Below are 17,671 nucleotides of genomic sequence, written 5' to 3'. Positions count from 1 at the left end.
GTTCTCCATCTGTCCCATGCACTACGCTTGTCTCACGCACTTGAATAGTCTATTCTATTTGTTCCATTTATACCAAGCACGCTTGCATTCTATGCCATCTATCTGTTTCATGCACTCTACCTGTTCCGTGCACTCTGTGCACTCATCTCGTCCATTACATTCATTTCATCCATTTCATTAATTTGAACCACTTTATTGCTTTCATATAGTTTATTCTATTTATCCACTTCACTGCTTTGATCCACTTTACTCATTCTATTCTGTTTGTCCTTTTTAGTTTAAATTAGAGGTTATTAGTTTTCAATTTCTCGCTTGGGTCTTGATGTTGGATTGTTATTTATGTTGTTGTTAATTATGATCTAGTAGTTTGGGCTATTTGTATTGCTGTTATCCACTTTATTCCTCTCGTCCACTTTGATCCTCTTGTCCATTACATTTATTTCATCCATTTCATTAATTTCAACCACTTTACTGCTCTCATACAACTTATTCTTTTTATCCACTTCACTGGTTTGATCCTTTTTACTCATTCTATTTTGTTTGTCTTTTTCTTTTTAGTTTACCCTAGAGGTTATTAGATTTCGATTTCTCGCTCGGATCATGATGCTGAATTGCTATTTATGATCTAGCATTTTGGGCTAATGTCATGAGTTGCTGTTATCCAATTTGAGTTAGGGGTCGGTGTTAGGGGAAGAGCCATGTTTTCAGTAATTTGCGGAAAGACAGGAGGTCCTCGGTGGGTCGGATGTGGGGTGGAAGTGCGTTCCACAGAGTGGGGGCCAAGGCTGAGAATGATGATCCACCTAACCTGACTGAGTTTGTTTTTGGTATGACTAGGAGGCCGGCTGAGCTTGATTTTAGAGTAGTCCAGGGTGAAAGGGTTTTAGTTTGTCTTGAACATATTGAGGTCCGGTTTTATGCAGTGCTCCGTGAGAAATGCATAATGTTTTGAAGGTCACCCGTTGGGCAACTGGAAGCCAGGGCAGAGTTTTGAGGGCTGGGCAGATGTGGTCTCTTGGGCCAAGCGCTAGTAGCAGTTTGGCTGCAGTGTTTTGTGCTCTTTGTAATTTAGTCAGTTGGTATGCGTGGACTCCGAGGTAGAGGGGGTTAGCATAGTCCAGTCTTGATATAATAATTGATTGGACCGCGGAGAGTCTGTTGGGAAAAGAGAGGTATGGAAAAATGCACCTAAGAGTTTTAAGGTGGTAGTGGCATGACTTTGAGACGTTGTTGACTTGGCGCGAGAGAGTTAGGTCTGTGTCTAGGGTGCATCCAAGGTTTTTTACAGAATTAGAGGGTGTTGGTGAGTTGCCCATGACAGATGGCCAGGGTAGTGGGTGTGGAAGAAGTTCGGTGTTGCCACATACCATGATTTCGGTTTTGGAGGGATTTAGCAAGAAGTGGTTTGTGGTCATCCAGAGATCTATGTCGAGGAGGCAGGAAGCGAGGTCGGGTCGGCAGTTGGGTTCAGGAGTTTTAGAATTGGTTCAGTGTCATCGGCGTAGTTGTAGCACAGGATGCTGTGTGAACAAATTATAAGTGGGAGGGTGGCCATGTAGAGGTTAAACAGGAGGGCTGATAGGCATGCTCCTTGTGGAACTCCAGTGTCGACTGGTCGGGCTTGGGAGGAATAGGTGGTGAGTAGGGTTATTTGGTTCCTATTATTGAGGAAGGATGCTATCCATTTGAGAGCGGTACCTCAAATTCCTAGGGAGTGGAGGCGGTCAAGGAGGATTGAGTGGTTGATTGTATCGAAGGCGGTGGATAGGTCAAGAAGGATTAATGCGGCGCATCCAGCAGAATCTGCTGTGTTTTTAAGGTCATCCCAGATTGAGGTTAGGGTGGTTTTGGTTCTGAAACCTGATTGAGCGGGGTCTAGGAGATTGTTGGCTTCAACAAAGGCATTTAGTTGGGAGTAGGCGGTTCGGTCAATGAGTTTGGCAAGGAACCTGGTGTTTGAGATGGGGCGGTAGTTTTTGGGTTCGAGAGGGTCGAGGGAAGGTTTTTTTTAGAAGAGGTTTGACATGAACCGGTTTGAATGCGTCTGGAAAAATTACAGAGGAAGGGAGTCATTTATGATGGTTCTTGCGTGTTCTCCTGCGCAGGTAGATGCGAACATTTCTTTGAGGGTTGTGGCTGGGCAAGGGTCCAGCGGAGAGCCGGATGGTTTGCAGGCAGAGAGAAGTTTGAGAAATTGGTCAGTTGATATTGGACTGAAGGAGTCGAACGTTGGTTGGGTAGTGGTCATAGGCGGAGGGTTGGCCGGTAGTGTGGGTGGATTGCGTGGTGGGTGTAAGAGAGCTAGTTTGTTGGTTAGAGAGTTTGTTCTTTCGAGCGCTGTGGTGTAAAAGTGTAGAGAGAGTGAATCGCACAGTGATTGTGAGTGGCTGGGAAGGGCGGTGGTACATGATGGTTTGGTGAATTCGGCGATGATTTTGTGGAGTTCTTTGCTGGGGTTTTTACAGTTTAGGATTCGGGAATTGTAATGGGCTTTTTTAGCTTTCCGGATTTCGGCCTTGTATTGGCGATGGTGCCGGGCTAAGGTGGATCTGCTACTGGCTGTTTACTCTTTCCACCATGTGCGTTCTAGAGATTTGTATAGTCGTTTAGTGGTCATCAGTTCTGGTGTGAACCATCTAGGGAAAAGTCCATGGCAAGCTGATGGTTTGCAAGAGGTGATGAGTGGGATTAGTGAGGTGTTTAGCCATGAGTCAAAGGCGTCAGAGGTTAGGTGTTCGTCGGGTAGGCTGGTAGTGGGAGGAGACTAGAGGAGAGCATCGGCTAGGTCGGGAGTGATTTTTAGTTTCTTACAGCATTTGCGTAGAATCAGAGGTTCTGGTTCAGGTAAGGGGACCGGGTTGGGAGAGCGAATGGCAAAAGAAACAATGAAGTGATCGGACCAGATGATCGGAGTGGGGGAGTTTAGGTGAATCAAGTTGTGGGTGGTGATCAAGAGTGTGTCCTTTATAGTGAGTCGGTCCGTTTATGTGGGTATGGAGGTTAATCTAGGCCGTCAACCAGAGAGTGGGTCATAGGGTTGGTGGGGATGTCAAGCCAAATGTTGAAATCTCCTAGAAGGGTGAGGGTAGGATGGTTTAGTTGGAGGGTGGCAATTGAGTCGCAGAGGTTGTTTGAGAATTGTCTATCATTGCCAGGGGGTCTGTGGATGATTAGGAAGCTGTGGGGAAACGAATGGGGGAGGGATAGTTTCACGAGGAGTGTTTCGCAGGAAGGAATGGATGGCTGGTTGTCGGTGATTGAGGCATGGAAGTGAGACTTGAAGGCGATTGCTATTCCTCCTCCTCAAGAGGGGCGGTTCAGTGGGATGAGGGAGTAGTTTGGGGGAAGGCTTCATTGGCGATGGGGGCGAAGTTGTCAGAGAACCAGGTTTCCCTGATAAAGACCAGGTCTGGTTTATCAGAGGCGAGGAGGTCAAAAATGCTGAGTCTGTTTTTGCTACAGATCGGGCATTAAAAAGGATGCAATTTACTTTGGTGCAGGAAGGTGAGGGGGTGCAGAGGTGCAGGGTGGGAGGGGAGATGGTGGAAAATGGGGAGCGAGAGGGTGAAGTTGGTTGGTGGTCGATGGGAAGAGTAGGCAGGCAGTTGAGTTGGTGATTTTGGGGGGGAGAGGTTCGACAGGGGTGACGGGTTGATTGGATTTAGGTCAGATGTTCGGAAAGTAGGGCGCGGGGGGTTAGGGGTTTCAGTTGTGGTCGGTGAGAATTCAAGGGAGAGGGGTTTCAGGGCAGGTGAGGCGGAGGGAGGGTGGTGACGTTCGAGATTGGGAGGAAGAGGAGGTGGGTCGGGACAGGAGTGGCGATGAGTACTGAGAGAATGAGGGGGACCAGGGACGTTTTCTCTTCAGTGTTTTTGTTGCGGTTGTGTGTGAGAGAGGGTGGGGGAGTTGGAGGGGGAGAGGGAGGAGGCTACTGTTCTTGCAAGGGCGAGGTGTGCAGTTTTTAGGGATAGGAAGGGGTGGGGTCAGAGGGGGATGATGGTGGGAGTTGATAAGGGGAGTGGGGGAGGATGGTAGCGGGCTGAGTACGCCTATGAGGATAGGTTGGCCATTAGTCGGGGGAGCGGGGGCTGCGGGTATGAAGATTGTGGGCTGGCGGGTGGGTGGAGGGGGGGACAGGTATGATGATAGTAGGTGGGTGGGTGGGGGGGATGGGAGGTGCGGTGGACTTAGGATGGTTGGCTCACCACCGTGCTCCTCGGGCTTGGTGTTTGGATAGGGGATGGGTAGGGGACGTGGTGGAGGGCAGGATGGCTTGGGGAAGGGGGGATGGGAGGTAGGGCGGGCGCAAGGGGGTTATTTTCGGCGGACCTTGGTGGGTTGGGTAGACTCATGGTTTGGATTAATTTGAACAGTGTTTAAACAGTGATTATTTGCGCTTTCTAGGTTCAATAATACCACTGGGTGAGATTATTCACCGTTTCTGTGTTCAACTATACCATCCAGTGCGAATATTCACAGTTACTAGGATCAACTGAACCGCCGAGTCAGATTATTCACAGTTTCTAAGTTCAACTATACCGCAGAATGCATCTAGACCACTTGACTTTCTAGGTGCAGACTCGATCAAAGATAGGTTATTGGGCAGATTTTTAAGTGAAAATACACAACAGATATGCTATTAGGCAGACTTTCTAAATGGAATTATACAACTAATATGCAATTAGGTGGGCTTTCTGAATTCAGGTGCACCACAGATATGCTATTAGGCAGACTTTCTAAATGCAATTACCCCACAGACATGCTATTAGGTGGACTTTCTGAATACAATTACACCACAGATATGTTATTAGGCTGACCTTCTAGATGCAAACTAGATCACAGATATGCTATTAGGTGGACTTTCTAAGTGAAGTTGCACCACAGGTATGCCATTAGGAAGATTTACTCAATGCAATTACACCACAGACATGCTATTAGGCAGATTTTGTAAATGCAATTACACCACAGATATGTTATTAGGCTGACCTTCTAGATGTAAACTAGATCACAGATATGCAATTAGGTGGACTTTCTGAATGCAATTACACCACAGATATTTTATTAGGCTGACCTTCTAGATACAAACTAGTTAAAAGATATGCTATTAGGTGGACTTTCTAGGTGGAGTTGTACCACAGGTATGCTGTTAGGCAGATTTAGTCAATGTAATTACACCATAGACATGCTATTAGACAGACTTTCTAAATGCAATTACAACACAGATATGATATTAGGCTGACTTTCTAAAAGCAAACTAGACCAGACACTCTCTAAATGCAATTATACTACAGATATGCTATTATGCAGACTTTCTGAATGTAACTACCCCATTAACATGCTATTAGGGAGACTTTTTAATGCAATTATACCCCAGATATACTATTAGGCAGACTTTCTACATGCAATTATACCCTAGATAAGTAATTAGGGAGACTTTCTAAATGCAGTTATAACACAGATATGCTATCAGGTGGACTTTCTAAACGCAGACTAGATCACAGCAATGCATTTAGGCAGACTTTCCAAATGCAATTATACCCCAGCTGTGCTATTACAGATAGTTTCTAAATGAAATTACACTACAGATATGCTATTACGTAGATTTTCTGAATGTAACTACACCACTGATATGCTATTATGCAGACTTTCTAAATGCAATTATACTACAGATATGTTATTACGCAGACTTTCTGACCTTCTGAATGTAACTACACAATTGTAGTTACAAATATCTATGTTGATCTTGTTTGTCTTCCCTCTTCTCTTATGTGTCCCTCCTTAATTGTTAACTTCACTTATGCAGTTTATTCTCGCTTTTTGGGTGGCGGCCTAACTGTTCTCCTAATATTATTGTCTTATTGCACTCATCTTCTATGTTATATATGTTAACCTCACTCTAAACAATGTCATTTAATATAACTTCCTAGAATGTTAATGGATTGCATAACCTTGTTGAAAGACAGAAAATACTTTCTCTCCTTAATAGAGAAAAGCCATCTATTGCTTGTATCCTCTCCTCTCCTTCCCCCAGAAGCTCACCGTCTCCAGAGCCCTGGTTCTCTCTAAGCTGGACTATTGCAACAGCCTCTATCTAAACCTGCCTGCCTCTTCTCTCCGCCCTCTGCAACTCATCCAAAACAGCACTGCGAGACTTGTCCTTGGTTTCAAGCCCAGGGATCGGATCTCTCCAGGACTGAAATCTCTGCACTGGCTCCCAGTGCCTGCAAGGATTAAGTTCAAAACCCTCTGCATTATCCACAAGGCCTTCTGGGGCCGCTTTACCTTCAACTCTCTCTTCCTAAATACCTTCCTTCTCGGACTCTCTGCTCATCTGCCTCCAACTCCCTCAGGGTCAGCCGCTTCTCCAAGCAACGAGTTGGTGGTCGATCTCTCTCTTCGGCAGGAGCCTCCCTCTGGAACAGCCTTCCTGCCTCCCTGAAACTTGAGAAGAACCATCTCCGGTTCCGGAAACACCTCAAAACCTTCCTCTTTGCTTCTGCTTTCTCTGCCTCTCTCCCCTGCTGAAACCCCTCGGCCTAACCTGCTCTGGTTACCTGGCCACCGCTCTGACCCTGGGGCCAGGTCCCACCGTTTGCACTCCTGCACTGCATCCCTTGGAACCCCATGCACTTAGGGACTGTTTCTGTATCCCCTCAGTCCCCCCCACCTGTACTTCCGCTCTACCTTGCACTTGCCACTCGCAGGCCTTTTCCTACCGTATCCATTCCTCCATCCCTTGTACTGCACTTCCCCTCTCCCTTCCCCCTGGCACTTTCCCTTCTCCCACCCCTTGCACTTGCACGATCTGAATGTCACTTGGCCTAGTAGGATCGTTTGTCTGTCTTCCACTGTTTTTCCCCTCCCCGCCTCGTCGCGCCTTGAAACACTCGTGTATAGGCGCGTTATAAATACCATATCATATCATATCCGAGAAACACATCTCTCACAGGCAGAAGCTGCTAAACTTTAACGTCTCTGGGTGGGTCAAGTTTGCAGCAAAAGTGAAATCCTACACCACCATGCCCAGCAGGACCAGGAGGTACGACGAAGGGGACAAAGCCAGTAAATCGCTTGCTAGATTGGTTAAATCTGAAAACTACATACAACTGATAACCAGTGTGTGCAGGCGGGGGGGAGAAATTCATGTGCGGGAAAATGCAATTAATTGTTTACTGAATTTTACTCATCATTATATGCTAACGCTGGTACAGTTTCAGAGAACGACCTAGCTCACTATATTGATTCGGCCCCACTCCCCAGGCTGCCTTCCATATCCAGTACCGCACTGGAATCCCCATTGACCATTGAAGAGATAGAGCAAGTGATTAAAGACCTCGCTGCAGGGAATGCCCTGGGACCAGATGGCCTACCCATAGATCTATACAAGAGTTACTTACCAGAACTTGCCCCTGGCATTATGGGAGGAGGCTATCTCGGTTGTGACTCTCCCCCCACCGCTGCGCGAGGCAGTTATCTCAGTTCGGCTCAAACCTAACAAACCCCTGTAGGAGGCAGCGTCTTATCGGCCACTCTCCCTAATAAATTCAGATGCAAAAATATTTGCTAAGGCCATCGTGAACCGATTGATGCCCCACATGAACTACCTGGTACATCCTGATCAATCAGGCTTTATTCCCACCAGATCCACAACCCTAAATTTGCGTAGATTATTCACCATCATATCCCAATTGGACCCAAAGACCAAAGTAATTGCTGCCTCCCTTGACAGTGAGAAAGCGTTTAACTCGATATCCTGGAACGTTATGTACACTGCACTGGATCGTTTTGGGTTTGGGTCTCAATTCCTGAGCTACATCCGACTACTATACAACAACCCAAATGCCATGGGCAGAACAAATCACACCCTCTCCCCCAAGTTCCCATTGGGATGCCCCCTTTAACCTCTTATATCTGCTCTCACTATTGAATTTATGGCGGCACTGATACAACTTAAACACTCACACCGGGGTGGGTGTTAGGATAAATGGTCTTCCCCAACTGATCTCATTATATGCTGATGATACTCCATTATGCATCAGGGACCCTGAGGTCAATCTTGCTCCCATTATGACAGATATAACCAAATTCTCCAAGTATTCTGGCTACAGGATCAACATTTCTAAATACGAAATAATACCACTTACCCCGGTTAGGCTCGAATAGACTCTATAATGGGATTCCGCTGGTCCCCAAGCTCGACCCGTTACCTAGGGGAGATGGTGACCACTGACCACCCAACAATCTATACCTCCCTTTATCAACCTACGGCCGCATATCACTACTAAAACTTAAAGTGTTACCCAAATTGCTATGCCTATTTAGTAATATACCTATATGGCCGGAGAGAACCTTCTTTAATACATTATGATCCATTGTCTCAGCATTTGTCTGGAACAACAGGGCAATCAGAATGAGCTGGGTGAAAATGACACAACCATTCGATACTGGTGGCCTCTCGGCACCAGACTTTGAACTTTATTATAATGCAGCTCAAGCCCAATATGCGGGATACTGGTTTGCTAATACAGAAAACCATGCACATCTTCGAGTAAAAAAATACGCTGCCTCGCCACTGACCTCCGATCAGTTATATTTGCAAAATGCTACGTTGACACCACATCTATCGACCTTGTGGAATGTACTGTGAAAGTGTGGTCCAGAATATTTAAAAGACTCAACATTACTACCCCATATTGTAACAAGTCCCCCCTATAGCACTATCCCGGAATATCACCCACATTTGACCCAGATCTACGGACAACTTGGGATCCCCACGGTCAGCTAACAAGTAGGTGTCATGATGCCTACCCCCGAGCATCCGGATCAAGCCCATCAGCCCCGGGAGCAGGCATCCAGACATTTACAAAAACCCCAGCAGCCCCAGCTAGGGGCTGTCTGGGTTCAGTCCTGGCGCCGTAGGCACCAGGCTCATAATATAAATCAGTCCTGGTGCCATAGGCGCCAGGCTCATGGACATTACTTACCTCATGCAGACCATGCTGCAAATAAATCCAAGCCAAAGTGAGGCCTGGATGGGACTATTTTACTACAGGGACTATTTTTTACTCGGGTGTGGTCCTGGGGAACTTCTTTCCTGGGACTACTGTGGAGGCTATTTAAACCACGCCCGAACAGCAGCACATGCTTCATGTTATTCTGCATCCAGCAGCGTGACTCTCACCGTGCCTGCAGCCAGCATCCAGTCTTCTGCCACGCCCGCCTCAAATCCAGAGCTCCTAGAATAAAGAGGAATAAAAGGACAAGGTTAGAAAACAAACTTATTTCAAATTCCTCACCTGATTCCGGATCCATTTCATCTCCCGACCTGGAAGTACATCAGTCCTGCACGCGTCGCTTCGCCAGCTCCAGCACGGCGCCATACTCACCAGTTCTCACAGAATCTTTCGATCTGGCACTGTCTCCATCATTTCTTCGCCGTACTCCGGCACCTAGGGGCACAAGAATAACAAGGTGAGCCAAGGGAATCAACAAATACCTCTTACCACCATAGACTTACCTGATTTACCACCGGCGGTATTATTCTCCATATCTTCATATGCCGCATCTGTAAAGAGGGAGAAAAACAACACGTTAACGCATGTAATAGTTACCGGACAGCGTTGGGTAACACAGACTCTTACCTGAACGCCAGCAGCAGCTACGAGACCTTCTTCTCACGAACTCAGTTGCAACTTAAGGAAGGAAGGGGACAAGAGTGAACATCGGGCACATTGAACTCTTTGAACTTGATACTTACCAATCCCGCCTGGGACTTTAGAGTCAATGCTTACCGGAACTCTCCCAACGCCTTCAAACCAGTGAAGTAACTGGTATCTACGCGCCCCTGCAAAACACGCAGGATGGAGAGCTCATCTTTTACAAAGGTTACTAAGGGGATATCAGAGGTGATTAGTGGGGGAGAGCGAGAACAGTTGGGAGGCCATCACTAAAACCCACAGGTGGCTAATCCCTGTCTCCACTTGCAGGAAAATACTTCTTCGGGTCCAGCAGACAAGACTCGGCGGGCCAGTCCAGACAGTCATCTCTGCACTACGCATCACGTTGACTGAGACCGCAGCTGTCCGGGTCAAATCGACACCCCTGTGGGGTCCAGGTGAGCATAACAGTAGGGGACATGTTCCCGGATGGAGCATTTGTTCCATTAGCCGACTTCCTGTCCAAATTGGGGCACAGTCCCTCTAAGGCGCTACAATACCATTGAATGAGAGCAGCATTTCGACATGTCTGGCCCTCATTCCCAGCTGAGCCTATAGCTAATCCATTCACAGAAGCCATCATGTTACCAAACGGTATTCATTGTGGCATATAGACAATATATAAAACAATACAAGCTCACACCCCCTCAGGTAACCACATGAAAGGCAAATGGGAAAGTGACAGAGGCTTGACGCTAGATGACACACAAAGATTAGATACTGTCAGCTCACTAAAACGGTGTCCCTCAACGCACACTTTAGACTGATCCAGTTTAAAATCCTGAGTAACCTACACTTCACTCCCAAACAAATGGGGAGATTTTCCCCAGCCCAGTCACCTAGATGCCCTAAATGCCACACGGACATGGCAGACTCATTTCATATTTACTGCGCATGCCCACAGATACTTGAATTTTGTGAAGCGGTATCAGCCTCCTTAAGTGATATTTTAGTCATCCCCATTCCTCCTACACCACTGAAACACCTACTTGGGGATATCGGGAAGGTACCCACCAAGACACACAGGCTATTTAATATGGTATGTGTAGTGGCTAAAAGAAACATCCTTAGATGTTGGAAAATTTAGGTTAGCTGCCACCCTACAAACATGGCTCAAAGACCTGACATATGTAAACGAATGTGAAGAGGGCTTTATCACTCTTGTATCTCCCAAGAGCAGACCCAAAGACATTTGGGCCCAACTCTGCACCTACCTGGCTGAACATCACTAAAGCCCCCAGGTGCCCCTTGAAGAATGCAATACATGATCCGTGTACATATGTCCACGTGAAGACAAAAGCTTGGAAGAAAGAAAAAAAAAACATGTATCATGTGATTTATAAACCAGAACTGTGCTCCATGTTTGTGACTGTCAATTAAATAAAGTAAAAAAATAAAAAAGAAAACAACAGTGCATAGGCTTTGAATAGGTTTCATGGAATTGTTATCACCATAAGGGATATGGAAGGCTTCTAGATTTACTGTGAATTTAGGTTGAAAGTAAGATGTACCTTTTCATTGATGTAGTAAGCAAGGAATCAGAGCAAATGAATATGAAATCTTTTTTTAAAATAATCTTTCATTAGAAAAACAGAAATCGTTTACTAACAGCCGCAGAAGAGAGCACTTACTAAAGGCACGTGTTCCTTCAAGGTAATTTCGAAATCTTAAAAATTACAAAGTAAGCTCTAAAAAAGTCCCACTTATCAGAGGCTGGTGGAATATGGAAAGAGTAGAGAAAAGTAAGATAGAGAATGTTGTACGAACCTGGGAAGATTCTTGTTTGATAGAATCAGAAAAACCTTTATCACTGTCAACAGTCAGATATCCTTTCTGCAAAAGATAAGAGAGGGCAATATGTTTGGTATTCTCTAAAAGTGAAGACAGAGATATTTGTATACAGCTCTTGCTGAGACACCACAAAGAACAGACAGCTTCCGGTTGTGGGGATGTTTTAATGCCCATGGATTTCCACAGTGTGAATGACCCAGACTGACAGGAATATTGCCAAATAGATATTTCCAAATTGGGTCACATGCATCTCAGTCAGAAGGGTTCAGGTAGGATCTGACATAGCAGACCATGGGTGGTTTGCCAATAAACTGAGACCAAAGAGATGGTTGGTAGTCTTTTTTCCACTGTTCAGCCAAGTTAATGCCACATTCAAACAACTGTATCAACTCTAAATCCTTGTCAAAGTAACATGGCATACCTATCCTGGTACATGAGAAAAAGTGCTAACATTCCCACAATATGGACTGTAATTGAAAAAGGAGTACCCATGACATATCTAATTGTTAAGAGACTTCTTGTTTAAAACAATTTGATATTGCTATTTCACCACTTTTATTTGTAATGTCAATCCACGCAACAATATCTCCATTGTAATGGTGTTACTGTTGTTTGCGCCTTTGAAGGCATACAAATATCCCCTTACCTTGCCAATATGTGTTTTACATAAACCAGCTTATTCAGAGCAATTCAATACATTCGATATTTTGGGAGATATTGAGACATAAAATTAAAAGTTGTCAAACGATATTAGTTGTAAAATCACATTATAAATAGAGGAGTAAATCATATTGAAACCCAGTGCACAATAACAAAATTGCACTGGTAACTCAAATCATATATAAGGTCATTAGATCACAAATGATAAACAAAAAATAAGGCTGATAAAAAAAGTGATAAACAGAAACCAAATTAATAGTTGCTTCTTCAACTCTTATGTATATGAAATTCACTGATATAGTTTCTACATATATATATATATATATTAGAAAAAGAACACTAAAGTATTAAATTGACTAATAGAAATAAGCAAATAGAATCAGCACCACATATCCCAAACAAGTCAGAAAAATACATCTTATCGATAGTTTGTGCCTCTTTTTGTAGTGCATCCCATTGGAGTCTAGTTCCTTGCTGTTGAACTGTATGGGGCTGTTATTAACTTTGTAGTGTAGTTCATTTATTTATTTATTTATTGTTCACTTCTTAGGCGCTTATGCAGCAAGTAAATTCTGTTTCAAAGCGCAAGCAGGCCAACAGGGAGGGGGGACATGGGAATGAGACATATTTAAATACACAAAAAATATTAAATACAGTGGATGGGGAAAAAAGGACAAGCCTACTATGCCTTGTGAGTATTCAGAACGTGCAAGTGCAGAAGGGAGGGGACAGTGGGAGTAGGTGCTGGGGTGCCCATGCTTGTGGGTGAGCAAAAGATGAAGGGCAAGGTATGGAAAGTGCAAGTCTCCAGGACGGAGGGTGTGCTGAGGCAAGTGCTGAGGATAGACAGAAGCTGGGGGTGATTCGATGTGGGAGGCAGGACCCCGAGGATGCATATGGCCCTGGACACCAATCAAAGCAAGTGTGAGAATTAGCAGAGTAGAGAAGGTGGGGAGGAGGAGGTAAAGAGGAAAGTTTTGAGGACCTTCTGGAATTTAAGAAAGTCCTGCTCAAGACGCAGAGGGTGGGGGGGCTTTTCCATAGAAGGGAGCCAGTGGAGGAAAGCGATCAACCTCCTGCTCTCTGTTTAGCTAAACGCTTAGACACAAAGAGTTGGTGCCAGAGGAACGAAGAGGTCTAGAGGGAAATATTTAGTAAGAGAGAGTTGCAGATAGTGTGGTCCCCGGCCCCAGACAGCCTTGTGGATGATACAGAGGGATTTGAATTTAATCAGTGAAGCAACCGGGAACCAGTGAAGACTTTTTGGGGCGGGAGAGATGCAGTCCCTGGGCTTGAGGCCAAGGATAAGTCTCGCTGCTCTATTCTGCATTAGCTGGAGGGGTCGCAGCGTGGAAGAAGGCAGATTCAGGAGGAGGCTATTGCAATAGTCAATCCTAGAGAGAACCAGGGCTTGGGAAACATTGAGCTTCTGGGGGAAAGTTAGAAAAGGTAGAATTCCTTTGAGAAGGAAGAGCTGAATGTGGGAATTCTTGGCAATGTCCTGAGTGTAAGGGAGGAAGGAGAGCGAGGAATCGAAGTTGACTCCAAGGTTTTTGGCTTCAGAAGACGGAGCAGGAGGAGAGCCCATGGATGAAGGCCAGATGGAAGGGAAGAAGGCGGGAAAAGCGGTCCCAGTGGGAAGGATCTCAGTTTTGCTGGCATTGAGGAAGGTGCAAGAGGGTACACAGGAAGTTTGAAAAAGAGTTGTGTGTCGTCTGCATAACAATGGAAGTTGGGGGAGAAGGATGAGATGAGGAGTGCCAGCTGAGTAAGGTAGATGTTAAAGAGCCATGGGTTGAGGATAGAACCCTGGGGGACACCACAGGTGGAGAAGGAAGTAGGACAGGAGAAGGTGCACCGGATGACTTGGGAAGAACGGTCCATTAGGAAGGAGGTCAGCCAGTCCAGTGCCCACTCCGAGATGCCATGGGTGTCGTGGAGCCTTTGTATGAGGGTGTAGTGGCTTGACGAGAGATCAAGTAGGATGAGGACATCTGGGGAGTTGGAATCCAGGGATGCAAGCAGTTCTTCACAGGTGTTCAGAAGAGCAGATTCCGTGCCTCTGGATGCTCGGAATCCAGATTGATGGTCGTGGATACCAACAAGTTCAGTGTGAGAGGTGAGTTGGGGCAAGGCCAACTTCTCCAGCAGTTTCCCCAGGAAGTTGGGGGTGGAAATAGGGCAGTAGTTGGATGGACAGCTAGGGTCTGTTGATGGTTTTTTATGGAGGGTGCGCACAAGGGAGTGCTTGAGAGAGGAGGGGAAAGCTCTAGTGGCAGAGAGTGGTTGCAGACTTCGGCGAGTGCAGGGGCAAGAGAGTCAATGTTGTCCTTAATGGTTCTGGATGAGCAATGAGAGACCTGTTTGGAAGAGACCTTCATGGAGCAGACAACTCTGGTAACTTCTTCAGGTGTGACAAGGGCGAAGGAGGAAGGAGGAGGGTGAGGGGCCAAGGGAGGAGAGGGGGAGTGGGATGGGTTGGGAGGGTGAGTAACAAGGCTGTTCAGCATGTCCTGAGTTTTGGTGGCAAAGTGAGTGGCCAGTGTGTTGCAGAGGGCATGGGAATGAAGTGGGGAGGAGGAGACTGCAGAAGGGTTGGCTAGTTCCCTGCAGATTTTAAAAAGTTCAGCCCTGTTGTTGGATGCACCAGATACCCGTGCCTGAATGTGGCCCCTTTTATTTGCACGGATGGAGAATCTGTATTGCCTTTGGAGCAGGCGGCAGGTCAGTTTGTCAGAGGGTGAGGCATTGTAATGCTTATGCACTAAAATAACATGGTGCCAGTGTTGTCCATTTTGGACATTCACTTTCCATCTTTATAATAACGCCTATGTTTTTCGTATGCTTTACGAGTCCAGCAGAGCAGACATGCAGCTTGGCAGCGAAGGTAAAGCAAGGTCACGTAAATATTGTCGACGAACGGACTTACTGTGGAGAATAGTTTTGGTATTGTCCGTTGAAGGACGAACTGAAAAAGGGAGTCGGAGCGCAATGCCGTTGCAGTGATAAAGGGTCCCGGGAATGAATGCATGGAGATGAGAGCTGGGTTTTTCCACTTCTGGCTGGTTTTTTCCACTCTTTGTCACTTTTACTTGTGATCTGCTCTTCGGCCAAGGGCAGCCATAACTGAAAGAGGCGGGGGAAATGCCCCCCATCAAGAGAAGAAGCTCGTAAGCCGAAAAGAGAGTCAGAACTTGGATCCCCGGGTGATGTAGTCTCGCTGGAGGGAAGGACGCTCTGCTACCAGAACCCGTTATTGCTCGTGATCTCTTTGCCTAACTGCTCTGGAACTAAGCAGTGTCGTAGTGGCCAAGATGAAGGTGTATTCTGCAGCAGCATTGACGGTGAAGATGTTTCTTTTCTATGTTCTGGTATAACTAATTATATGCCAATGTTGTGTCTTATATTCATATTCATATCTATATACTTTATACCAATAGATATCTAGATCTGTGTATGGTGCAATAAACAGCCTATAATAAGCCTGTTGTAATCACAGTTATCTGATGTTATGTGTCTTATTCTTTGCCTGTCTGAGTCCAACAGTTTATTGTGCAAGGAGGGCTGGGGACAGGTAAGTCAGAGGTGTTCCCCTACATGGCTGGGTAGAAGCACAACATTTTGGCTCTGTTAGCAGGGTTCTTGTGCTGATTTTTGATGGCAAGGAATCTTGCTAAGTAGAATTTTAACGTTGTTTGGACTTGGAACGGCAAAAAAAATATCTTTTGTTGGTTTGTTTTGTTGTTGTTTGGTTGTGTTTTTTTAAATTATATTTATATATAGAACAGTGTGTGTGTGTGAGTATTTTTTTTTACTTGTATTTTTTCTGAGAGAGTTATATCGAGACAGAGTTAGAAGCAGTTAACAAATCATAGTGTCAGACAGTAAACATAAGTCTATTAATACAGTTCGTTACATTCACAAACAATTAGGATGGCGACAGGGAATTATCATCTTCTTCAGAAAATAGATTGAAAAGGTAGCTTCGGAACAGTGACCATATTTCCTTAGGTCAGCATGCCAACGGAACAGTTATAATAAATTGCTCCTCGCTTTCATTTATCATGGATAGGTCTTTCAAGAACTGTTCCCTTTTTAGGGACTCTGCAGATTTCCAGCATTTCAGGATGTTTCTTTTTGCAACAACACAGGCAACGTTAAACAGACGTCTGGTGGCCTCAGCCACCTTGCCGATGTCCCCGAACAAGTATTTCAATGGGGAAGGAGTGGCCGGGATCATGATAATATCTTCAAGGATTTCTGCCACCTCCCCCAAGAATTTCGCCACTTCCGGGCAAGCTCAGTACATATGACATGAGTCTGCCTTGGGGGCATCGCATTTGGGGCATTTACTTGTGTGGCCGTCAACAAACCTAGCCAATCTAGTGGGGGTGTAGTGCAGCTGGTTGAGTACCTTGAATTGGATCAGTCTCAGACCTGAATTCATGGAGACATTCTTGGTTAGTTGACAGAATCTAGACCAACTAGTTTCGTCCAGCTCTACCCCCAAATCTCGCTCCCAGGTCTCTTCGATGTTATTAGATGTTTTGGAGTGTGTCTGAACTAGGTTATACAGTGCGGAAACTCCTTTCCTGTGTCCTCCCACTTCTGTCATTGCACTAATACATTTGTGTACAGGCGGTTCCATTGGGAATGTGGGCCATTTGGCAATAAAAGCAGTTTTCATCCTATAGATTTGGAATTGTTTTAGGTGCCCCCCACCCACTGTTTCGATGAAATCCCTCAGTTCACAGTACTTGTCATCTGGAAACATATCTCGCATCTTAAATAGGTTATTTGGATCCCATGTTCTCTGTATAGCTTTGTCGAATGTGGGTGTTATGCCAGGGAAGTTCCACAGTGGAGCCTATGGGTCATACGGGGTCATAAAACCGATTCTTTTATATATCTTGAACCACGCCCGCGTGGTAGTACTAACAGGGTCGAATTCACAGGCATCTTTACGTTTGGGGTCGAAAATTACAGATCGCAGATCTGTCGGGGACGCTGTGTATTTCTCCAGGGAGATGTGTGTGGCTATATCATCTGAGTCAAACAAATAGTTCGTGAAGTGTGCCTGTGCCACTAAATAGTATAATTCAACATCTGGGGCTGGATTCCACCCTTTGAGAACGGTTCCACCATTTTGGACCATTTTAGCCTTGCAGTTTTTCCACCCCACACAAATGAGGAAGTTAATGGGCCTCATTACACGGATGGCGGTAAGGGTTTACCGGTACCGGTATTTTACCGGCACTGGTAAATCCTTACCGCCTTACTACGAGGTCCCTTTGCGGATTGGGGAATTTAACGCCTGCTTTTTGCAGGCGTTAAAAACCAACCCGCAAAGGGACCAGTGGAGCTAATTACGGTACTGCAATTTGCGGTACCGTAATTAGCGCCTTCCCCATTCCCATAGAGCCCTATGGGGCAAAAATGGGAATGGGGAAGGGCAATGGTGGAAGGGGGAATTACCACCCCGCCAACCTTGGAATAGGGCGGTA

The 17,671-nt window shown here is 45.7% G+C and overlaps 1 protein-coding gene across 4 annotated transcripts in view; it reads right to left on the bottom strand.

The window, feature by feature from the left end:
• Nucleotides 1–17,671, bottom strand: part of LOC138491614 (nuclear body protein SP140-like) — a 3,009,150-nt gene that overhangs the window by 1,258,585 nt on the left and 1,732,894 nt on the right. For all 4 annotated transcript variants that reach the window (XM_069618235.1, XM_069618234.1, XM_069618232.1 and 1 more), the window contains one exon: nt 11,484–11,549. In XM_069618235.1, the coding sequence (XP_069474336.1) occupies nt 11,484–11,549 (66 nt within the window). The remainder of the gene's footprint in view (nt 1–11,483; nt 11,550–17,671) is intronic.

The sequence above is a fragment of the Ambystoma mexicanum genome, chromosome 10 (genome assembly GCF_040938575.1).
Source record: "Ambystoma mexicanum isolate Mex_15411 chromosome 10, UKY_AmexF1_1, whole genome shotgun sequence".
Classification (NCBI taxonomy): Eukaryota; Metazoa; Chordata; class Amphibia; order Caudata; family Ambystomatidae; genus Ambystoma; species Ambystoma mexicanum.
The sequence above is the reverse complement of the archived record's forward strand: the minus strand, read 5'-3'. Positions and strand labels throughout refer to the sequence as shown.